General features: G+C 36.7%; 1 protein-coding gene across 9 annotated transcripts in view; it reads right to left on the bottom strand.

Annotated features, from left to right (window-relative positions):
• The window catches only part of TANK (TRAF family member associated NFKB activator), a 94,662-nt gene that overhangs the window by 45,967 nt on the left and 22,679 nt on the right, over window positions 1–26,016 (bottom strand). For all 9 annotated transcript variants that reach the window (XR_003145506.3, XM_025471073.3, XM_025471074.3 and 6 more), the window contains one exon: window positions 11,521–11,668. Coding sequence is in view for 8 of the 9 variants with exons in the window: in XM_025471070.3 (XP_025326855.1) it covers window positions 11,521–11,668 (148 nt within the window). In the remaining variant the exon portion in view is untranslated. The remainder of the gene's footprint in view (window positions 1–11,520; window positions 11,669–26,016) is intronic.

Raw genomic sequence — 26,016 nt, 5'->3', positions numbered from 1 at the left:
TTAGCACCATTCTATTTTTCAAAAAGCATGATTCACATATTCTGGAAGAATATGTTTCAAAGTACTAACAATGCTTACCCCTGTGGAGTAAGGGAGAAGACAATCACTTTATATTCTGTATATCTTGAATTACTGCATTTTTTCAATAAGCATGCGCTGCTTTTGTAATTTCAGCCGTAATACTTAAAAAGAAAATCACTTACCTACCCTTATTTGACTTTTTCCCCTCATTAATTTCTAATACACTTAGATACCTTTGCTTGACAGGATGCTCTTAAATGGATGTAGCTCAATGACTTCCTAGAGAGGAGTCTTTTTTTTTAAAGATGTTATTTATTTGAGAGCGAGAGAGAGAGCGCACGTGTGCGCCTCCACGAGCACAAGCAGGGGATAGGGGTAGAGGGAAAAGGAGAAGTGGACTTCCCACTAAGCAGGGAGCCCGACGTGGTACTCGATCCCAGGACCCGAGGATCATGACCTCACCCAAAGGCAGATGCTTAACTGATTGAGTTACCAGGTGCCCTAAAGAGGAGTCTTAAATTGTACTTTTTTACATAAAGACTAAGAGAAGAACTGGCTTTGGGTACCTGGGTGGCTCAGTGGTTGAGAGCCTGCCTTTAGCTCAGGTTGTGATCCTGTGGTCCCGGGATCAAGCCCTGCATTAGGCTCCCGGTGAGGAACCTGCTTCTCCCTCTGCCTATGTCTCTGCCTCTCTTTGTGCGTCTCTCATGAATAAATAGATAAAAAAAAGAACTGGCTTGGAGTATGGACAACTAAGTGGTAAAAGGCTGGTGAGTTTGTATAAACAGATGAACAGCAATAAAACACAGCTAGTAAGAGAATCCAGGTTATACTGATTCTTTTCTTTTTGCAACACTAACTCTCCATTCCCTTTCCTCAGCCTCTAGGAACCACCCTACTACTTGTCTCTATGATCTGACTACTCTTAAGTACCTCATATAAGTAGAATCATACGTGTCTTTTTGTGACTGGCTTATTTCACTTAGTACAATATCTTCAAGGCTCATCTGTGCTGTACTGTGTCAGAATTTATTTATTTTTTATGTGTCAGAATTTAAATTCCACTGTATGTATATACTGCATTTTGTTTAACTATTTATCCATCCATGGACATCTGGTTGCTTTTGTCTTCTATTATAAATAAGGCTGCTATAAACATGGATATACAAAGATTTCTTCAAGTCCCTGCTTTCAATTATTGGGGTATATACATAGAAGTGGAAGTGCTGAGTCATAGGATAATACTGTTTATTTTTTTGAGGAAATACCATACGTTTCCCACAGTGGCTATACCATTTTACATTCCCATCAGCAATGTACAAGAATTCTAACTTCTCCATATCTTTGCCAATGCAATGGGTATGAACTTGCATCTCATGTGGTTTTGATTTGCATTTCCCTAATGGCTAATAATGCTGAGGATCACTTTATGTGCTTACAGGTCATTTGTGTAACTTTTTGGAGAATGTCTATTTGCACCCTTTGCCCATTTTTTATTTAGTTTTTTTTTTTTTTTTTTTTTTTTTTTGCTGTTGTTGAGCTGCAGAGTTTCTTTATATATTCTAGATGTCAATCCCTTATCAAATGTATACTTTGCAAATACTTTCTCACATTCCTTGGGTTGCCTTTTTACTGCTAGTACTATCCTTTGATAAACAAGTTTTAATTTTGTTGAAGTCCATATTGCCTAATTTTTTTGTTGCCTGATCTTTTGGTGTCTTATTCAAGAAATCACTGCCAAATCCAATGTCAAACTTGATAAGTTTTAATTTTGTTGAAGTCCAAATTGCCTAATTTTTTTTGTTGCCTGATCTTTTGGTGTCTTATTCAAGAAATCACTGCCAAATCCAATGTCAACTTTCTCCCTATGATTTCTTCTAAGTGTTTTATAGTATTAGCTCTCGCATTTAGGTTCTGGTTTAAGTTAGTTTTTGTATATGGTGAAATGTAAATTCAATCCATGAACATGGAATTTTCTACCATATGTTGATGTCTTCTTTATTTTTTTCAGCCATGTTTTGTAATTTTCAGTATATACATCTGTCACCTACTTGGGTAAGTTCATTTCTTAGTACATTATTTATTTTGATGATATTGCAAATGGAATTTTAATTTCCTTTTCAGATTGTTTAATGTTAATGTACAGAAATGCTACTAATTTTTATGTTGATTTTGTATCCTACAATTTTGCTGAATTTATTAGTTCTAACAGTGTTTCTTGGAGGAATCCTTAGGGTTTTCTATATATAAAATTAAGTTATCTGCAAACAGGGATCATTTTACTTCTTTTCCAATTTGGATACTGTTTTGGTTGTTTTTTTTTTTTTTTTTTTTTTTTTTTTTTACCTAATTGCTCTGGGTAGGATTTCCAGTAGTATGTTAAAAGTGGTAAAAGTGGGCATCCTGTCTTATTCCTGATCTTAAAAACCTTCAGTCTTTCACTATAAAGTATGATGTTAGTTGTGGGGTTTTCATAAATGGCCTTTATTATGTTGAAATACTTCCTTCTATTCCTGGTTTGTTGAGTGTTTTATTTTTTAGATTTTATTTATTTATTCATGAGAGACACAGGCAGAGGGAGAAGCAGGCTCCATGCAGGGAGCCAGACGTGGGACTCGATCCCAGGTCTCCAGGATCACAATCTGGGCTGACGGTGGCGCTAAACCGCTGAGCCACCTGGGCTGCCCTGTTGAGTGTTTTTAAAAGTTTTAAAAGGGTGTTGAATTTTGTCAGCTGCTTCTTCTGCATCAATTGAAATGACTGCGTGGTTTTCCCCATCTTCATTCTGTTCAAGTGGTGTACTACGTTGACTGATTTTGTACGTTGAATCATTTTTGCATTGCAGGAACAAACCTCACTCAATAATCCTTTTAATATGCTGTTGATTTGGTTTCCTAGTATTTTGTTGAGGATTTTTGCATCGATAGAAGTATTAGTCTGCAGTTTTCTCGCAATGTCTTTGTATGGCTTTGGTATGAGGGTAATGCTGGCCTCATAAGAGTACATTAAGAAATGTTCCACCCTGTTCAATTTTTGGAAGAGTATAAGAAGAACTGGTGTTAATTCCCCTTTGAATATTTGGCAGAATTCACCATGAAGCCACTAGGTACTAGGCATTCTTCGTTGGGAACTTTTTAAACTCTTGTTAATCTCTACCATTTCCTTCTTTCTGCTAGCTTTAGGTTTAGTTTGTGCTCTCTTATCTAGTTTCCTAAGGTGTAAAGTTAGGTTACTGATTTGAGATCTTTCTTCTTTTTAGGTTAAGTATTTACAGTTAAAGATCTCCCTCTTGGCATTGTTTTCACTGCATCCCATAAGTTTTGGTATGCTGTTTTCATTTTCATTTGTCTCAAGACATTTTCCAATTATCCTTGTGATTTCTTCTTTGACCCACTAGCTGTTTAAGACTGTGCTATTTAATTTCTACATATTTTTAATTTCCTAGTTTTCCTTGTTGTTGATTTCTAGTTTCATTTTATTGTAATTAGAAAAGGTATTTTGTATGATTCCAATCTTTTAACAATTATTAAGTCATTTTTAATGGCCTAACATATGGGCTAGCCTGGAAACTGTTCCATATGAACTTGAGAAAAATGTGAACTGCTGTTGTTGGGTGGGATGTTAGTTCCAACTGATCCTACGATGTTGTTCAAGACCTCGTTTTCCTTACTGATCATCTAATCTGGTTGTTCTGTCTCTTACTGAAAATGTTGAAAGTATGGAGTCTTTTTTTTTTTTTTAAAGTAGGCTCTATTCCCAGCGTGGAGCTCAATGCAGGGCTTGAACTTATATCCATGAGATCAAGACCTGAGCTGGGACTAAGAGTTGGATGCTCAACTGACTGAGCCACCCAGGTGCCCCAGGGTACTGAAGTCTTTCTTCTTTTAATATTGTCAATGTTTGCATCATATATTTTGAAGTTTTGATGTTATAATTATTATATCTGCTTGGCAAACTAGTAATTTTTTCATTATATAATGTCCTTTATCTCTGTAAAAATCTTTGATACAAAGTCTGTTTTGTTGGCTATCAACAGACACCCTTGCTCTCTTTTGGTTACTATTTCATGGACTCTTTTCCCACTCTTTTATTTTCAACTTATGCATGTGCTTAAATCTAAAGTGAGGCTTGTAGACAACACGTAGTGTAATTCTGTTTTTTATCCATTCTGCTAACCTATGTCTTTTGATTAGAGTTTGATTCATTTACACTTAAAGTAATTACCAATAGAAGTACTTACTTTTGCCATTTTGTTATTTGTTTTCTGTATATCTTAATAGTTTTTTATTCTTCATTTCTTCCATTGCTGCCTTCCCTCTGTGTTTAGTTGATTTTTTGTAGTGATCCATTTTGATTCTCTTCTCCTTTCCTTTTGTGCATACTTTGTAGATATTTTCTTTGAGGTTACCACTGAGACTACATACAACATCCTGAAGTTATGACAATACCTTAAATGGATACCAACCTAACTTCAATTGTATATAAAACTCTCCAATTTTGTAGCTCTGCCTCTCTACTTTGTTACTGATGTCACAAATTGTACCTTTATATATTGTGTACTCATTATTATAAAGATTTATTTATTTGAGAAACAGAGAGCACAAGCAAACGCACACAAATGGGGCGAGGGATAGAAGGAGAAACAGACTCCCTGCTGAGCAGGGACACGTCCCCCTCCATGAGGGGCTCAATCCAGGGACTCTGGGATCATGACCTGAGCCAAAGGCTAACTCTTAACTGACCAAGCCACCCAGGTGCCCCCATTATAGATTTAAAGTAATTTTCCTATACATTTGTCTTTTAAATCCTGTAGAAAATAAAGTGGAGTTACAAACCAAAATTACAATAATACCAATTTTTACATTTATCTATATATTTACCTTTACAAAAAACTTTATATTTTCATATGGCTCCAAGTTACTATCCAGGTCTAGTGGTAATGAACTCCTTCCACTTTTGTTTGGGAAAATCTTAATTTCTTCCTCATTTAAGGACAGTTTTACCAGACATATAGAATTTCTGGTTAACAGGTTTTTTTCTTAGAGCCCTTAAAAATATCATCCCATGAGCACTGGATGTTATACTGTATGTTGGCAAATCGAACTTCAGTAAAAACAAAAACAAAACGAAAAAAAAATCATCCCATTGCCTTCTAGCCTGCAAGGTCTCTGCTGAGAAATCCACTCACAGTCTTACAGGGGGCTCCCTTGTACATGATAATTCCCTTTAATGGAAGGCTCTTTGGATTTATCCTACATAGAATCTGTTGAGCTTCTTAGACTTTTTTTTTTTTTTTTTATATCCACCATGTTGTTCCCCAGATTTGGGGAAATTATTTCTTCAAATAATCTTTTTTTCTTATTTCTTTAATTTCTCTTCATCTTCTCCTATAATGTGTATATTGCTCCACTTGATAGTATCCCATAAATCTTTTAGACTCTGCTCACTTTTCTTACTTCCTTTTCTTTTTGCTCCTCAGAATCTATTATTTCAAACGACTTGTCTTTGAATTATAGATTTTTTTCTCCTGCCTGTTCAAGTCTGCCTGCCCCAGAACTCCTCTAATAAAATTTTCAATTCATTTATTGTATTTTTGAACTCCAGAATTTGTTTCACTACCATTGAGAATGCTGCCATTCCCAACTCTGAGCTCCAAGTCAAGTGAGACAGCAAACAGTCCCTTGGATAGACCACAGAAAGGTCAGGATATTTCAAACAAGTTCCACCCTGCTACTTTCTTCCGGAGGGAGAGAACCAGGAATTTGGGCTAGTTCATCCCAACTGCACCACAGCACATTGGGCAGGGAGTGGGTCAAGGGCAAGGAGAAATGCCATGTAATTTCCTATAGTTTTGAATATGACTTTTTCTCGACTAGGTGTCTGCCTGGTTGCTGAATTATCACTGATTTCCAGAGCTCCTATAAAATTATTTCAATCAATCTGAACAAGGGTCTGCCACTTCCTAGTTTGCCACCTCACTGATGTCACTCACTAGACCAATTCTTTAAGGGTGTTAGGAAGGACAGGTAGGCTCAACTGACAGCACAGCTCTTAGGGCCTTTTTGCCATCAGAATGACAGGCAACTTCTCCAAAGTTGTCTTCTTGCTTCTCTTCTTCTCTTGCTCTATTCTCTTTCTTGTTGGTACTTTCTTCTCCTATCACTCCAAATATCTCTATGAAGAGGATTCTCAAATTGGTATTTCCAACTGGTACCATACCTTAAAGATTCCATTTCAATTGCCCGATCATCATCCCCTGATTAATCTTACATGTGAAGTCAAAATATCCAAATCAACCAAATAATAATTTCCTTTACCAAAATTACCATTCAGAGCCTTTGCTCTAATTTTCATACTGTAAGTTTGAGAACTTAATATCTATCCTATTACTAAAGATTCTCAATGAAGAATATTTAGCTTGTTTTACTTCAAAGTTCAATTTCATTTCTGAGAGTAGTTAGATTGGAACAAACCAGTGATTTAGACTTGGCATATCTGATTCTATAATTCAAAAAAAAATGTTCCATAAAATAAAATCCCAAAAGATACAAGTCTTCTCCCTATAATATTTAAGAAAAAGGTTAATATAAAAACACATAATGAATGAGAGCAAAGTATAAAACTATGTCAGAACTCCTATTTCATCATGCTACAGAGAATTTGTAAAGGCCAATAAACTTGAATTTCAGAAAGGCTGGTATCTTGCTTTAAAATGGGAATTATTGGGATCCCTGGTGGGGCTCAGTGGTTTGGCACCTGCCTTTGGCCTGGGGCATGATCCTGGAGTCCCAGGATTGAGTCCCGCGTCGGGCTCCCTGTACAGAGCCTGCTTCTCCCTCTGCCTGTGTCTCTGCCTTTTTCTGTGTCTCTCATGAATAAATAAATAAAATCTTAAAAAAAAATAAAATGGGAATTATTATGTTGTCTTCTGAGGATACAGATGTCTCTAGTCCCCTCATATGAAGCTGTCTACATCAAACCACAGGGGTTGGGCAATGGACTGAATAAGAAGTGGGAGAACAAGAAGATAAGTACTATCTCACCACATCATTGCTACTTCTGAACCATTAGCTCTTTAAATTTAAGCAAGAGGCCATCCACAAGGCATTCAATTATACCAGTCTCTCCTGGAAACTGTTTAATCTTACAACACACTAGTTATTCTCTCATATTCAAGAATTTTGGCTCTTCCTTTCACACAGTCTCCAGATGCTCCTAATCTTGTCACTTTAGGTGGTGACACCTAATCTGAGTTTAATTTCTCAATCCCATTCTGGCTACCCATTGACACATTATGAAGACAGAGATATTAAACATCAATTCAAAAACTCATTAGTAATAGTTTACTACTAATAAACCTCTCACATTCTTTTACTCCTGTATCTGTTCTCTCACTTTATGGAGACTTCAGACATAAACCCTCTTTTTGTTCTTAGTCTATTAGACTCCCAGATTAACTTTTTTCTGATGTTAGTTTGTATCTCAAAGCACATAACTTCAATTGCTTTTGTATCCACTTTCTAACCACCTAACCATTCTTCTATTTTTAACTCTGCAATCTCCTAATCCTGGATTTGGCTATTTGCTCATTTCACTTCTGTACCAAGAAATCTGCTGGGAAAAAAAAGAACAACAAACATGGATTGATACTACCAAAAATTCATGGTAAATGCTGATGCAGTATTTTTCTTCTTATTTCTTAACCGAAGCTATTTCAATTCTTTACTACCACTTTCAGAATATCCTAAAATCACTTCAATCAGATGACCTCACCTTGTATTTCAATGAAAAAAAAAAAAGCCTTTTACATTATAACTTTCTATTTTTTATTGAATAAATTGGACATGTAACATTATGTAAGTTCAACATTTATATATTGTAATATGATTGCCCTTGTAGCAATATTTATCACATTATATAATTCTAATTCATTATTATTGTCCATATTCATTATACTGTGCATTAGATCTCTATGGCTTATTCACTACTCTCAATGAGTTTACATCCTTAAACAGCAATAATTCTTATCCCCAACTCCTAACCCCGGTAACCACCATTTTACTGTTTTTAATAGGTTTGACTTTAGATTCCACATATAAAAGATACATGAGAACGCTATCTTCCTGCCACCACCATTTCCTATCTGCAAACTTATCTTTGTGTATAGCTGTTTTTTTTTTTCTTGTTCCTTCCAGTTCTCAGGGGAACAGGTGTTTCTCCTCGTTTCATAGTCAATTCTTTAGCCTAGTTTTTTGAATCTCCAATGACCAACTGATTGGCCTTACTTCCTTCCTCTTATCGTTCAAATATTCTTGTTCAAATACACTTGAACTTGGAAATATTTTATTCAAGACTATAATTAAAGGCTTCGAGATCCATACAGGCAACCGTCCATTGGACAATTTCACCTGCATGTCCCACAGGTAACTAAACCTGGTAACTAAAACCTAATTACATATCTTATTTTCCCCCATCTATAAATCTGCATCTTTCTTCTCTACTGTTCCTTTAAGTCATCAGCACCACCATCAATCCAGTCTTCTATTCTAGATACCTTGGTATCATCCCAGAGTCTATGTTATCACACTCAGAGTGGCTTGTATCCAGGTTCCACTTGCCTTCCATTCTATTTCCTAAATAAATTTCCTAAATAAGTATCTTCCCTAATTCATCCCTAAATGCATAAGTTCTCATGTTGACTGCTTGAAATGATTGTCATTTTTTTTATACTGAAGTATAATTTATATTATACTGAACATGGGTCCACTTATATGCAGATTTTTTCCAATAAATACAGTACATTACTATACATAATTTTTCTTATAATTTTAATAAAATTTCTTCTCTAGCTTACTTTATAAGAATACAATATATAATACATGTGACATACAAAATATGTATTACTTGCTTATGTTATTTGTAAAGCTTCCAGTCAACAGTAGGCTATTAGTAGTTATATTTTTGGAAAATGAAAAGTTACATGCAAATCTCTCACTACGTGAAGGGTCAGCACCAGGTTATTAGCCCCTGCACTGTTCAAGGGTCAACTGTGTGTGTGTATATACATACATACATATATATACATATACACATATATATAAGTATAATATTTATTTATAATTATACCTTAATATAGATATATTAAAGTTCATAAAGTACACTTGATGATTGCCACTTATTTTTATGTTCCTGGCCTCTTAGAACATTGTTTATCATAACCATATGTGTTGAGCTGAATTCCACATTGCCCTCTATTCTATATCCCAACCTCAGGAAGACTTTTTTAAAGTATATATATATCATCCTTCAGTAAATTCTGATTGAATAAGAATACAGTATGAACTACATAGTCATATTTCTCATGACAGGGCCCTAATCTACCTTCACAGCTTCTTTTCCTGTATTGCTCTGATTACTGTTCTTGCTGGAACCATAGAGTCATCTTATTGTATATGGAATGTACCATATATTCACTCACTCTTGTGTTTTATTATATATACTGTTCCCCCTGCTAGCAGGATTCTTCTAAATTTAAGCATTGGGCTTGAGAGTGGGCTAACGACCTGATCCTCCAAGACTGATTTAGGTGCTTCTTTTTTTGTGCTTATTTGTTATCCTCCACAGATCTCCCTGTAGTGCTTAGTACACTGTGGTAGTAACTATTGATCTTACTTTTTATCTTCTTATCGAAAAGTTCCGTAAGGGCATTAACTATGTTTTGTTTCAGTATTTTCAGAACCTCATCAAGAACCCAGTATACAGTAGACATACATTGATTTTTCTTAAATAATTCAAGATATTTTGAGTTTTATATAAAAGAATATATAATATACATGTTCTCTTTTATTCTTGAGTACTTGATAAATATTAAAAAAAAAATTCCCTTTACCCTCCTTTGCATAATTGCTGATGTGAGCAAGGGCTTCTTGCATGGCAGTTAAAAGGTTAAATCTCAAGTTTTTGGTTGCTTACCACTGGCCAGTGCAGGCAGATGAAGCAGAGAAATTTCAACTTCTGTCTCAACCTAAGAATATCTCAATACTCCTCTTCCCTAATTCTGTTTCCGAATTTTTTTGTTTTTTAAAAAGTGATTATGTCTTATACCTGAACTGGAAAGGCAAGTAAATCCAAATTCTAAACTTCAATAATTTTAGAAAACTCACTGTCATCGTTATGCTCCTGTTTCTCCTATGCATCCCTAAGGAAGACCTAGTTCATAAGTCTACCTATATAATTGGAAATATTCTTTTGTAATGATTTTTGAGAAATGCAGTGATGTACGTATAACATCCAGTTCTATAGATATGTCAAGGAGAATGAAGAGAACTGTGCAGTTCCTATATTTATGGAAGAAACTAAGAACTACATGGCTAGCATATTTCTTAGACTTCAGAATTTTAAAGCTAATAAAATCATTTTTCTTAAATTAGGTAACCAGTGTAAGATCTCCCATTTTCAACTGCCTGTTCAAACTACTGCTAGGTTGGCTGGCATCTGGGAACTTAACTTGTGAAAACATTTCCTAAGTGATAAAGTTGACTGTTGTGCCAAATTAATTAGACTGTATCTTGAAATTTATGGTGAAGACCTACTTTCTAAGAGTCTGAAATTTTGGTTGACATAGGTTATCTATGTGACCAGCTGTTAATAAAAACCCTAAATTCTTGAGTGTCCAATGAAGTTCCCTATATGTAGAAGGACTGCACATGCATTGATTGAGTTTTTGAAGCTGAAGGCAGGGTGTACTCTGCATACCGCCCCCGCAGGAGGGAAAGAGTATAGGAGGCCTGCATGTGGATCCCTTTAGAGTCTGCCTAATGTTTTACATTAAATGATTTGGCTGTGTATCTTTATCATGTCACTGTAATAAATCTTAGCTGTGAGCATTACTGTATGCTAAGTCCTGTGAGTCCCTCTAGATAACATACAGAACACAGACTATCACTACTAAATAGAGATAAGAAACAAGCATACAAATAGTCTATCATTATCATTTCACAAAAGTATGTGTTAGTAAAACTCTGCTCTATAATCCGACAGTATTAAAACATAGTGTGAGAATAAAGGACAGAATTTTGAATTGGATAAATTTAGCATCATAAAAAGTTCATTACATTCTTATTTTTCTCATTTTGCTGCAGACCAGTGAAGACCTAATCATGGACCAACAGACATTTGCCTGGGAACTACTAAATTTATGCCTAGGAAATATACCTTTCTTCTAATATACCCTTTTTAGAAACCAAAAATTAAAAATTACTTATGGAAGATAATGCTCTTTATGAACTCGTCACCTCAGGTCACAATGTTTTTTTGTTTTGTTTTGTTTTGTTTAAAAAAAAAAAAATCTTAAATTCCATCTATTAATATAGATTTCTTGTGTTTCAGTTATACTTCTTCAAGAAAGCTTCTAATAATAAAATATTTTTCAGTTGCAAAAGATTCTCAAATTTCCATTTACCAAGATAAATAATAACTTTCAAAACCAAAACCATATACCTTTTGCTGTAGTTCTCTCACTGCAGAATCTCTATCCATACATGCCTGTCGAAATGCTTCATAAGCTTTATTGAGTTGCTCGCCAATATTTTTATCCATTCCTCTCTGTTCTGTAGCATCACTATAAAGGATGGAGTAAATGACAGGTCTGGAAAATAATCAGAACAATTTAGGTAGCTATTAAATGATATAAATCTCATTTCTAAAATGCATCTTAAAGACAGTTCCATACAGTTTATCATGAACATTATAGCACCAAGTACTGTAAAGGTTTAGAAAGGCATACAAGTCTCATTTAAAATCCTGATTAGAAATCTTAAGAAAACTTAACTTTTTCATTTTTAAATATTCTTTACTAATGTTCAAGGAGCAAGTGGGGTTCTGGTTCATAAAGATGCTACTTTGAAAACAGTAATCTAAAAATGCAACCTTAAAATGGAGAAATATAAAAGGCCACTTGTTATTAATACTTTATTATAGAAATGCACAAGATTAGCAACGTGGGAAGGGATTTCTTTTTACTAAACGGACAGTTATTCCCACTTACAAGGTGAATTCTTGCTATACTGAAATTAGAGCAAAATTAAATAGATAATAAATGTTTGTGGATGGAGTTCACACTGTTGTTATCGCAGAGCAATTAAAATGTGTGAAAATGCTCTTATTTTAGCACAAAATCTAGGGAGAGTTGCTGTTGGATTCTACATTAAAAAAGAAAAAACACATCCCTTCAGTCCTACCCACAATCCCTATTAGTTTTCCAACCTCCCTGCTGTTTCTGAACTACAGGTGATTTACTGAGTGGATGTAATTTGGTTTTATCATCTCAATTTGCATAACATTTCTAACCACATTCCTTGCCTCTGGGCAGAGGGTCATGTAATGACTCTGATTTTTCTGATCCAGCTGTAAAAGCCAAACCACAGGACTTTTCTCTTAATCTCCAGAAAGCCACAGAATAAAATTCTCTATCAGTCATAAGGGGCTTAGGGGTGTCAAATTATTTCACTTCTTTATGACTGGAAACCCTTCATAATCTCAGTCTCTAATCTTTCATCTGTCATTTTGGGCATACTATGATTTTTTAAAAATTTAAGTATTTTATATTAAAATATAATTCATGTAAAATTCACCATATTAAAGTGTACATTTCTGTGGCTTTTCATCCAATCATCACCATGATCTAATTCCAGAACATTTTTATCACTACATAATGAAACTTTTTTTTTAATAAAATAATTTTTATTGGTGTTCAATTTACCAACATACAGAATAACACCCAGTGCTCATCCCGTCAAGTGTCCCCCTCAGTGCCCGTCACCCACTCACCCCCACCCCCTACCCTCCTCCCCTTCCACCACCCCTAGTTCGAATGAAACTACTTTTTAGCAGTTAGGCCCAATTTCCCTCTCCCATCAATCACTAATCTAACTATAGATTTGCCTATTTTGGACATTTCATATAAATGGAACCATACAATATATGGCCTTTGTGTCTGACTTTTTTCACATAGCATAAAATTTCTGAGGTTTATCCACGTTGTAGCATGTAACAGTACTTCACTGCTTTTTTTTTTTTAATTTTCTTTTTTAATTTTTATTTATTTATGATAGTCACAGAGAGAGAGAGAGAGGCAGAGACATAGGCAGAGGGAGAAGCAGGCTCCATGCACCGGAAGCCCGATGTGGGATTCGATCCCAGGTCTCCAGGATCGCGCCCTGGGCCAAAGGCAGGCGCCAAACCGCTGCGCCACCCAGGGATCCCACTTCACTGCTTTTTAAGTCTAAGTAATATTCCATTGTATGGATATGCCACATTTTGCTTATCTATTCCTCAGTTAATGGACATTTGAATTTTTTTTTTAAAGATTTATTTATTCATGAGAGACAGAGAGACAGAGACAGAGACACAGGCAGAGGGAGAAGCAGGCTCCATGCAGGGAGCCTGATGTGGGACTTGATCCAGGGTCTCCAGAATCAGGCCCTGGACTGAAGGCGGCCGGGCTGCCCCTTGTTTAACTTGTTAAGGAATTGTCAAAGCTGCTTCCAAAGAATGTGTACTATTTTATATTTCCACTAGTAATGTGTAAGAGTCCCAATTTCTCTACATCTTCACTAACATTTGTCATTAAATTATATGCATCCTAGTGGGTGTGAAGCAGTACCTCATCACAGTTTTAATCTGTATTTCCCTAATGATGTTGAGCATTTTTCCAGTGCTATTGGTCATTTGTATATCTTTCTTAGAGAAATGTCTATCTAGTCAAATCCTTTGTCCACTTTTCAACTGGGTTGTCTTCATATTGTTGAGTTGTAAGAGTTCTTTATATATTCTGGAAACTAGAGCTTTATCAGATATATGTAATTTGCAAACTTTTCTCTCATTCTATAGATTGTCTTTGTGTTTCCTTGATAGTGTCTTTTGACAAAGTTTTTAATTTTGATGTCTGATTTATCTATTTTTTCTTTTGTTGCTTTTTTCAATGTCCTATCTAAAAACTTGCTGCCTAATACAAGGTCATGCAGACATTCATCTAGGTTTCCTTTAAAGAATTTTATGCTTTTAGCTTTTACATTTGGATCTTTGATCCAGACTCAGTTAATCTACATACAGTATAAGGGAGGGGTCTAAACTCTTTCTGTGCCATGCAGCTATCCTGCTGCCCTAGCAGTAAAGGCTATTCTTTTTCCACCGAATAGCCTTAGCACTCTTATCTCAATCAGTTGACCATAAATTACAATGCTCTTTAAATATCTAGGTAATATTTCAATCCTATCAGCCAGTCTTTCATTTTAAGTACTAAATACATTCCTAAGTCCTTTTCAGGCTTCTAAAAACAATTTCAAGATTTTTATTATGGGGTTAGAGTGTTACAGCTTTCTGAAGAAATCAAAGAATGGTAATTTTTTTAGGCATTCCACTTAGAAGTTTGTTTCTACTGCTACCTCTGATAGATTAAAAAAAAAAAAAGATGAAATACTGTTAGGATACCTAACATTGCCGGATCTCTGATGTGCCATAGACACTACGGAAAAATAAATAGCATTAACTCAAATTATCACTGTCCAGTGATTCATTTGGACACTACATCATTCAAAGGATTTAAGGCAGCACATAAAAATAAAAGTTAAGATTAAAAATAAGTAAAAAAAAAAAGCAGCTGTTGGGGCTATAATATAGTGTAAAATGCTAATGCAGAAATTAGAGGTTTACGTAACTATGTGGTTCAGTTACCTATCATGTCTTAAAAAGCTGTATATCATGACAAACTGTTAATATTTTAAAATCTGAGACAAACAAGAACCTTGAATTGGAAACTCATCCAGTTTCTTATTTTGTTCTATCACTGGATGATCCTGACCTTGGTTCAGGGTCGGTAAATCTTTCTGAACCCATTTCTTTCTCTCTAATACAAAAAAGATGTTTGGACTTGATTTCGAAGAAACTTCTTTGTTCTACAGTTCTTGAGTCAGTGAATCTAAAAATGGATGCCTGTTCCATCAAGAAGGTGCATTCTTGTTTTTTAAAATGTAAATGTAGTACTAAAAATAGCTGCATCATATGCAAGTAAATCATGCGGAGGCTTCACTTCGGGTCCTTGAATTAGATCACACAAATGTCACTAAGAAGAGTTACTGAGTAAATTCCACATGGATGCATCCTATTTCCTGAAATAAGAATGTACGCTGGAGAAATACGACTGAGGTCAATACAACTAAATAAATGATACATTTAATTTCTATCTCACAACCAAAAAGAGAATTGGGTGTTAGATCAGTGACACTGACCAGAGAAAAAGGAAACAGTCGCTGGGATTCAACTAATTAAATTGGACAGATTTCAAATATTAACACCCTGAACTTTAAAGCCACTTGTTCCTCTCCTTTTTTTTTTAAAGCATTTGTTAAGTGTAAAATTAATTTCACAATTTAAGACGCAGTCACATTTCAATTACATTTTAGTATGCCTGCTATAAAACCTGCCAGGCTCCAGGGAAATGGTTTTATTTATAGTAAACATGATCAAACCCAAATCTCATTGCCCAAACCCAGGAGATCCAAACTAAAGCAACCTTTGCCTTGGAAGCACTCTTCTCGTTATGGTTTCACAATTTAAGTGTATTTTTAGGAAAGCTTTCCATGGTAATTTCTTTATTTCTGGGTCTGATTTGCTGATTTCCTTCCACTTCATGAGGAAAAGATTAAGCCACTGATGCCCCAGAAGGTACCTAGGCAAGCAGAATGCAAAGCACCCCCACCCAGCCAGGGCAATTCCCCTAAAGTCAGGATAGTCCCTACCCACCCACATCTGTCCCTGTGACGGTAGTTCCCTTTTTCCCCCTGGGTGGTTCCTTTGAGAAGGAAAATGAAGGACAGCAAGTTCCTGTTCTGCCTCCCAGGTCCAGTGCATGCCCACCCAGTAGGAAGCACCAAGAAACTCCCTGGGCAGCAGGCTGCTTCCTCTTTCATTAATCCCTTCGTTCACTAATGAAACTGTTCTAGGGTAGGAGAGGCAGCCTACACAAAGGAGATAATTTTATCTTCCCTTGGTAAAGTTTCCCAGCTCCAACAAAGGTTTGCCAACTGCTAGGGCCAAACACTGCCAAGTAGGAACAAAGCCTGTATTGAGCACCAGTGACATAGTGAGAACAAAACAGACAAGAAACCTATCCTCATAAAGGCTCTGTTAGCTGTAACTTAAAGTGTATATATATACATGTAACCCTGAGGTATCCAAAGGCTCTAGAAACGGGAGAGGAAAGTGGTCCCATCTTTTTTTGCGGCTTAGGAAAGGCTTTGAGAGGTACGTAACACTTGCACTGGGCTTCGAATTAAGGATAGGAGTGACTTCACCTATTCCTTTTATTTGATTATCAAATAGCAGTCATCCTTTCTAGAATGGGTTCTCAAGGACTATAAAGATGTTTTTCATGTTAGATAATATCCATTATTCATTTTTAAAAAGTGAGTTTAATAAGCATTTCTTTATGCATTGTTCAGCTTGATTTTTCTTCTTTTTAAGATTTGAGAGAGAGAGCATGCACATGCAGGGGAAAAGGGGGGGCAGAGAGAGAGAGAGAATCTCAAGCAGACTCCCTGAAGAGTGAGAAGCCCCACATGGGGCCTGATCTCAGGATCCTGAGATCATGACCTGAACGGTAATCAAGAGTCCGACACTTAAGCAACTGAACCACCTAGGTGTCCCTTGATTTCTCGGATCATACAATCTGCAAATCTGAGACAATTCTCCAGTATAACAATGATGGTTACTAACAGAAATGATTGATTAGGCTAGTGCTCTTCCCATAATGCTTGAAAAAAGTAGCAATGGGAATGAAATAAAGGAGAAGTCTGAATTTATCCTTTTTTAAAAGATGGATAGACCTCAACTTTCCTTTATTTTAAAATAAAGTGGCTAAATGATATAATCTCCTTCAACTTTATGATTATATAGCATTTGTAAAGAAATAGAGAGTATAGAAACTATTGTTTGGCAAATATGGTGATATACTTTTCCTCATATGATATCATAGATTTAAAAGAAGTAGTCATTTTGTTTTCTATTGTACTAGGCCTTGGTTACAAACCAGCTGATATGGCACTTAATTTCAAGATGGTGCGAAGCACAGAGTTAAGGGTCCTGGAATTAAAGAGAGGGTATGGAAATATGTGACATAAAAATACGTGAAATACCACTGTGAGGATGACAATTTAATAATATTTCTGCATGTCCTCCTAACACTTCACTAGATAGAAAAAAGGCTTTGGATTTAGATATCAGATCTGCAATTTTCTAGCCATTTGCTTAGCTTCTCTGAATATTAGTTTTCTTATGATATATAGTTTGCAGTGTCATGAAGATTAAATGAAACCATGTATGAAGTTTATATGCTATCTGTTCCTCAATATCTATTCTCTTCTCTAGTATTCCTGACTTTTAACTGGTATGGTCACATGACTATGTTCTGTTCCTTCTTTTCTTTCTCTTTCTCTCTCTCTAGCAAGTAAGTAAAACTTTGAAGAGGAGCTCTTCATTTTTTTCCCTTCCCCAGCTGGATGTGATGTTGTGGTGAGTCACCTAGAACACTATGGTGAGGACAACACTTCAGGGATGCAAGAACAAGAATGAAGGCGTCTAGCTCCTTGACACTGGGGGGTGCCAGGTCAGCCCTGAACATTTATACTTTAAATTGTAATATGTGAAAGAAATAAATTTCTGTCTTATTTAAGTCACTCTCTTAAGAGACAGGCTGAGTTGTTTACTAACTTGTACAAAAGTTAACACTGTTTCAGTGCTGAATGCATGGTATGTGCTCCTTTTTTCCATGGGAAAGAGACAAAGTCTTTGCCTTTTCTCTAATTAGAGCCTATAATTTAGTAAGGCAGACAAGCATGAAAATGATTAATTATACTAGCAGGCCAATTATAAATGTATAAAAGTATAATCATATTTTGGTAAGGGTCTGGGAAGCACAGGGGGAAGCATTTGTAGGAATCTGCCCAAACTGAAGATTTACTGCATATAAGTTTTACCTCAAAAGAAAAAAGAACTGTTAAGTAAAAGGTATAAACAGGGTAACAGCTCAAAAGGAAGAACAATTAGATGAGAGGGATTGTGAAAGGTTTCACAGAAGGTCTGACACTTAAACTAGGCATATAAAAATATGAGGATTTCAATAGAGAATGAGAGGGAGAAAAGAATATTTATTCCCTCTGAAAGAGCAGAGGCATTGAGAAGTCACCTAGTATTGTGCATTTATGGACTGGAAGTATTTTTTATTTATGGAAGTCTAAGATGTGTACAGAGAGGACAGATAGATGAGGGTGTTAAGACAGAACAGTCAGAGCCACCATGTATGATTATGCTACACTACGAAAAGCCTAGAAGGGTACCATTCATGCAGACCGTAATTGAAATCGATCCCCCCCACCCCAGACTCAAAGAGTGTACCAAGTGCATAAACTATATGCAGCAGACCCTGAATGCTACTCTAATAAATTTAGACTTTAACTAGACATTAAGAAGTAATGGAGGATTTCTGGGGTGCCTGGGTGGCTCAGCTGGTTAAACATCTGACTCTTGACCTTGGCTCAGGTCATGATCTCAGGGTTCTGGGATTGAGCCCTACATAGGGCTCTGTATTCAGCAGAGAGTCTGCTTCAGGATTCTCCCTCTCCATTTGCCCCTCTCTTCTCTCATGCACACATACTTTTTGTCTCTAAAACAAATAAATAAATCTTTTAGAAAAAAGTAGTATTGAAGGCTTTTCAAGCAGGAGATAAACCTATTTTAGAAAGGCAAACTGGATACCCATTTTGGAATACAAACTAATGAGGGAGACAAAGTGAGGGTATCTACTGGAAACTATTGCTGGGACTCCTGGGTGGCTCAGTGGTTGAGCGTCTGCCTTTGGCTCAGGTCATGATCCCGGGGGTCCTGCTTCTAACCTTCGCCTATATCTCTGCCACTCTGTGTCTCTCATGAATAAATAAATAAAATCTTAAAAAAAAAAAAAGGAAACTATTGTATTCTGGGTAAAAGATGAGCTTGAACAAGGGCAGAGAAAGTGAAAGATGAATAGATTCAAGAGATATTTCAAAGTCAGAATCAACAGGATTTGTTGGCCGAGTGGATCTAGACAGGAAGGCAGCATTTAGGTACCAGCAATTCTGAATCAGCTGGCCTGGGATGGGGTCCTGGAACCTGTACTTTATTTATTTATTTTTTTAATTATTTTATTTTATTTTTTAAAGATTTTATTTATTTATTCATGAGAGACACAGAGAGAGGCAGAGAGACACAGGCAGAGGGAGAACAGGCTCTGTGCAAGATGCCCGATACGGGATTGGATCCTGGATCCCAGGATCACTCCCTGAGCCAAAGGCAGACGCTCAACTGCTGAGCCACCCAGGCGTCTGTGGAATCTGTATTTTAATAAGCAAAATAACCCAGATGACTTTGTTTAAGATGGTTCACCAGCCATATTTTTCAAAATACTCAGCAGTGAGGGTAGCCAGATAGAAAAACAGGAAGAAAAATGGGGAAGAATGATATTGAATACAATTCTGGATAGAACTACAAAAGACACATAATTAACAACAGGCAGGAAAAATGTACTAATTGATCAATAATGAAATCTACAGGATCAAATGATTATTAAGTATGGCTTCTCTCCTGGTTATATTCTTAAAGTCCTGTTTTGAATATCCTCTGATACTGGTAAGTCCCCGGACGGTCAACCAAGCCCAAATTTTTTTTTTACTAAAAACAAACAAACAAACCACACATTTTTGCAAAGAAAATAGTGGAGAAAGAAGCAATACTCATTATTGCATCACTTCTGTCACAAGATGTACCCTCTTTTCCTCCCAAATATAAGGCAAAAAAGAGGATAGGGCCACTTATTATATGGACAATGTCAGAAGGTAAATAATAAACTAGGGAATGCATAAAACAGCAAGAAGGCATTTTAGCAGAAGTCTGTTACCTTAGGCAAAGAGATTATTAGGCAAAAGGCAGGAATGTTATCTAATGCTCTGTTCTGTTAATCCTTATATGCTGTTAAATAACAGGAAAAATAACTCTCTGGTAGAGTGTCTGAATGTGTGATCTTTTTGAAATCTCCTTCCTTCTACTCTGCCAAATTTATGACAAGAAAATAGCATTACTAATGATCTTTCACAAGAGTAGGATAGTTTATACCTGTCTTCCGGTCTTAAACAGAAAAGCTTGAAAAAAAATATTTTCAGTAATCTTAAAAAAGTCCCTCCCAATCAGAACACAATAATATACCAGATGTCACAGTCTGCACAACATTCATAAAAGGCAAAGTTGTTTTTTAAGTAGTTAAAATTTCATGAATTGGGGCACCTGGGTGGCTCAATTAGCTAAATGTCTGTCTTTGGTTCAGGTCATGATCCTGGGGTCCTAGAATTGAGCCCTGCATCAGGCTCCCTGCTCAGTAGGGAGCCTGCTTCTCCTTTTGCTCTGCCCCTCCACCCTGCTTGTGTGTGCACGTGCATGCACGGGGTCTCTTGTGTTCTGGGTCTCTCTCAAATAAATAATCTTCAAAAAAATAAATAAAATCTCGTGAATTAACAGATTAGGGACCCCTCCAGCAATTCTTGAGTCATATACTGTATCAGAACAAAAAAACCTACTATGAAGGGAAAGAGCTCTTCTATGAAGATATAAAACTTCAGGAAACAGAGAGGGGACCTTTCACCAAATGGCCAATTTTCTCTTAAATCATATTTTAAATTGCTGAACGGTCATTTAGTCTCAAGAATATTACCAATGATAAATGGGAACAGGCAAAGGCTTACATAATTATAAAGCTGCACTCTGTGCTTTTAACCACTGACACAGGACTCCCCAGCTCTTCATACCCCTGCTTTTAATTTCCCTGAGGACACTTCGAGGCTGTTGGGCAAATGTTTGCAAGTCACAACTTGTTTTATTAGAAGTAATTGTGAGAACTCCAATGAGAAAATAAATAAGGTTTCAGAGATTTCCAGATCTCTATTTCCAGTCATTCCCAAGATGTTTAGGGTGTGACTTTAAATGTTTAGTATGATAAAAGTATAAAGCCAGTGTATAATACCCTACAACACACTTATTCTAGCTGTTGAATACCCCTGAAGACAGGACCCCCAAATCCCTGGGTATGCTGACAAACCAACCTCTCAAACCTCCATCTATGCCCAAATTGCCCAGTTTCCACTCTTTTCAAAGCCAGTTTTTCTCAAATGTGAATATTCAGACCTAGTAAATCTTAACATTTGCTGTGCTATCCTCCTGTGGGGAAGCAAGAGCTTATTAAAACTTTTTACTTTTTTTTCTCTTTTACTTCTTTTTGTATCTGGAATAAAGAAAAAGATGCTGTAAAATAAAGATCCCAAACTTAATTTTTTTTTCCAAACTTAATTTTTAACCAAGACCACATCTTGTGTAAAATATATTAACTTATTAAGACAATGTGAACATCACAAATCAAAATAAAAAGGCTTAGTCAACCAAAGATAAAATCAGATTTGGGAGTACAGAATACATCCTTGTTGATAGGGGAGAGTGAACAAGTCATTTTAACCTTTCTGTGGACCTCAATTTCCTCATCTGCCTCAGTTTAGGATGTTTAATATGTAGAATATACCGTACAACATGATACTATAGAATCACCCAGGGTGGTTTTAAAAAACAGACTGGTAAACTCTGTCTAAGACTTCTTGGATAATTTTGGGGGGAGGGTAAAGGGTAAAAAGAGGGAAGAGCAGATGTGAGACAAATTTAGTCACTGCCACAGGGGGTCAAGTCACATCTGGGAAAACACTGTTCTCTGTGTAACACTATGCAAATAAGTGCCAAGGCAAAGAAATGTTGATAGATAGTTGAGAAAGGGCACAGAACTCAATCCAGGGAGGTATTTCCTCACGGGAAACATCAGGGATGGGGAGGGACCGATACCTACTGAGGTAATATTACTTGTCGGGTGTTTATATAAATTACCACATTTTAATTTTTCTTCTGCAGGAGCATAGATTACCTTTCCTTTCTACATAAAGAAAACAAGCTTCAAAAGATATATATAAGTGGACTAAACTGAAAGAAGTAGACAATGGAAGACCTAGATAAATCCAGGTCTTTCTGATATAAAAGTCCAATCTCTGGCTCTTTTCACTCTTAGTTTTTATTTTTAACCAAAGCTATACATCTCTATATCTTAAGGGGTCAAGGAGTTTCACAAGGCTTAGGAAAAACTGTAAATCCCTTGCTCTCCTCTTTCCCCTCATTTCCTGCTTCACCTTGGCAAAAATTTTCAGCTCTTTTGGTTCTTTCTGGTATTTACCTCGGTATTTCTCAATAACATGCTAATATTGCCATTATTGATTTTTCAGTTTTACTGGTCTTTCCACTATGCAAAGTAAGGATTCAGCTCACAGCTTTGCTATGTTCTCTTCTAGCTTCCATTTGTTTTTGTTGAAGTCCAGGGCCGTTTTGATTCCTGATCTTGAACTCACCTGGAAGTTCATTATTCACTTCTTGGAAATATTCTTCAATTACTTTTTTGGGCAGTTCCATTACTTCTGTATTCTTTGTGAGACTCCTCTATCTGGATGTTGAATCTTCTTCTTCTTTTTTTTTTTCTTTTAAAGATTTTATTTATTTATTCATGAGAGGCACAGAGAGAGAGAGGCAGAGGGAGAAGCAGGCTCCACGCAGGGAGCCCGACATGGGACCCAGGATCACACCCCAGGCCGAAAGCAGCGCTAAACCACTGAGCCACTGGGGCTGCCCTGGATGTTGAATCTTCTGAAGTGGTACTCTAATTCCTCCCACCCACCTTCTTCTTAAATGAATTTTTTTCTGATTTCATAGAAAAAATATCTTAAGCCTGCTGTCTGGTGATCATTATTATTCTGTCAAGTGATAGTCAACCAATCCCAAATAAATAAAATGATCATCAATTAAGTAGTGGTGCTTCCAGAGCTCTATGGAGCCTGGGGGTGTTCCACTAGCAACTGACCAGCTCAAACAGAACAAACCAACTTTGATTAGTTATATACTTTGGGATTTCAAGTTTGAAGAGAATCACAGATTTAAAGATATCAGATTCCTGCCACCTCCACCCACAATGATTTATAATGCTTTCGTAAGGTCTATTTTTTGTGGGGTAGTAGAGACAGGATGGGTGACTTGAGAGATGGGAAAGGCCCCTCTGTTGGGTTTCCCCCATGCTGAGACTATTCCGTGTCCAGCTAAGAGTTCTGCCTGCTTACACTTGTGGTAAGAGGCCACTTCAAATCTAAAGAAGTCTCAGGATGGGGGGGAGGAGGATCACCTGAAACTACCTCTTCCACTCCTTCCTAGAAAAGAAAGTCACCAGTTTTCCCAAACCATTGGGGTATGAATACTAATAGGCATTCACATTCTATTGCAGAAAAGTTGCTGCCTTAGCAAAAGTAGTGGCAAATAAGTTAGTGGAAGATACTCCCTTTTTTGTATTTTAGTTCGGCGTTCAACTCTTCACCCACGAAAATCATCAGAAGCAAAGAGAACAAGCCAATAACATAGTAAATACACTTAAATAAATGGACATCCTCTGTCTCAGGGTAAATTTTTAAAGAACTCAAAAGTATGTGTGTTTTTCCTACTTGAAGAAAGAAAATGGAAAAGAACTGTCACTCCTATAATTTAGTTCTAATCATTCCCCATTTTTTTTTTTAATTTTTTTATTTATTTATGATAGTCACACAGAGAGAGAGAGAGAGGCAGAGACATAGGCAGAGGGAGAAGCAGACTCCATGCACCGGGAGCCCGATGTGGGATTCGATCCTGGGTCTCCAGGATCGTGCCCTGGGCCAAAGGCAGGCGCCAAACTGCTGCGCCACCCAGGGATCCCTCATTCCCCACTTTTAAGAGAGTTCCATAATGCAAGCAACCAATCCCCAAAATGACAGTTTGCATTTCTGGTCTCACTTTCCCATATACCCACAGCATGCTGCCCTACAACTGTTACTGTGTTGCAGTCAGGAAGCTGAAATAATAGAAACTTAAATACCACTGATCCAGCAGTGTCAGAATTTAGATTTTTAATTTTTTTTTCCAAAAGCTGGTGGTTGGCTAAATGTATCAGGATAAACAAGGCAAGACAACCTTCCGATGATCAACCCAAAAGCTCCAGACCAGATTCTCCATTTTGCTGGATGTCAGAACTTGGTGAAACTTTTTGTGCTATCTCCTAAGAGTTAAAAGATTTCACAAAGACCACACCCATGTGGTCTCAGCTTTGCCTTACTTCCTTTTTTTTTTTTTTTTGTCCAGTACTTCTTTCTCTCAGACTGTCAAATTCTATGAGTTGAAGTACACAACCAAACAGTATAGCACCAAAAGAGAAACTGGGCAAAGCACATGATGTTCTACTCCAAGGTAAACAGAAATATGGCACTGCTCAGTTAGCTTGCTCATCTTCCTAACCAGTATCCTGAGTAAGGGTCATGTTAAAATCTGGAAATGGGGGGGGACGCCTGGGTGGCTCAACGGTTGAGCCTCTGCCTTCGGGCTTGGGGCATCCCACATCTGGCTCCCCAGAAGGAGCCTGCTTCTCCCTCTTGGTCTCTCATGAATAATAAATAAAATCTTAAAAAAAAAAACCAAAAAACTGGAGATGGGGGTGCGGCTGGATTTATGCAGTTTAAAATGGTACTTTAACATTAAAAATCTGTTTTCATAAATCATATAAAGTAGTGCTCTACAGAATATTCTTGGATGGGGGAACTACAAGAGAACATTTATATTCAGTATGAGGAGGTGTAAGAAGACTATGGGAAGGAGGAACAAATATTAAATCTCCTAGGATGTGTGAGATTTTAACATTTATGAAAAAGGAGATAAGGATCTTTATTTTTTTTAAAGATTTATTTATTTATTTGAGAGACAGAGCACGGAGCAGTGAGGGGCAGAGGGAGAAGCAGGCTCCCCCATTGAGCAGGGAGCCTGATCCCAGGACTCTGGGATCATGACTTGAGCCAAAGGCAGATGCTTAGCCAACTGAGCCACTAGGTGCCCCACATAAGGATTTTAAAAAGCCAAGAACGAACCAAAGCAAAGGCATTTCTAGTTTAAAGAGAATACGTGAAATCATGAAATTATAGTAAATGCCACATAACAAATGGCTATGAATACTATAAGCATTTAAATATGCCATAAGAACAGCTGATTTTACTCAAGCAACTTGAAATAACAACATATTCTTGAAGAAACCTAAGTCCCTGATTTCTGTCCTGGCAAGTCACTCTAGCAAAATTACCTGGTTGTGTTTATTCTGCTGCTCCCAAGAACAATTCTGTAAACCTCACTCTGAAAATATTTCAAAGATTTTTAAAACTTAAGTAACCATCAAAATGGAACTCATGGGGGATCCCTGGGTGGCTCAGCGGTTTGGTGCCTGCCTTTGGCCCAGGGTGCGATCCTGGGGTCCCGGGATCGAGTCCTGCATTGGGCTCCCGGCATAGAGCCTGCTTCTCCCTCTGCCTGTGTCTCTGCCTGTCTCTCTCTCTCTCTGTGTCTATCATAAATAAATAAATAAATAAATAAATAAATAAATAAATAAATAAATAAATAAATCTTAAAAAAAAAGGGAACTCATGTTATTTTTCTTCGCTCAATTCCCAATACTTCCTTACTGAAATGACTTGAAAGACCCTGTTTTTTCACAACCTATTTTTAATAGATGCTTTTTTTTTTTTTCCAAAGCAAAAGTACTGGTAGTAAGTGAAAGCTAATGCAGATCATTGGTGCTCAGTTTACTCTCATAATTTAGTATTGATAATTACTATCACAGGGAGTATATCTCTGGGTAAAAGGAAGAAAATCCAAGTTACCATACAGGACATTTCCCCTATGAGATAAATGGTTATCGTTATTTACTTACTAGACTCTTATCCTGGAAACAAAGAAAAGAAAGAGAGAAAGAAAGAGAGCGAGAGGAAGGAAGGA

This window comes from Canis lupus, chromosome 36, assembly GCF_003254725.2.
Source record: "Canis lupus dingo isolate Sandy chromosome 36, ASM325472v2, whole genome shotgun sequence".
NCBI classification, from domain to species: Eukaryota; Metazoa; Chordata; class Mammalia; order Carnivora; family Canidae; genus Canis; species Canis lupus.
The sequence above is the reverse complement of the archived record's forward strand: the minus strand, read 5'-3'. Positions and strand labels throughout refer to the sequence as shown.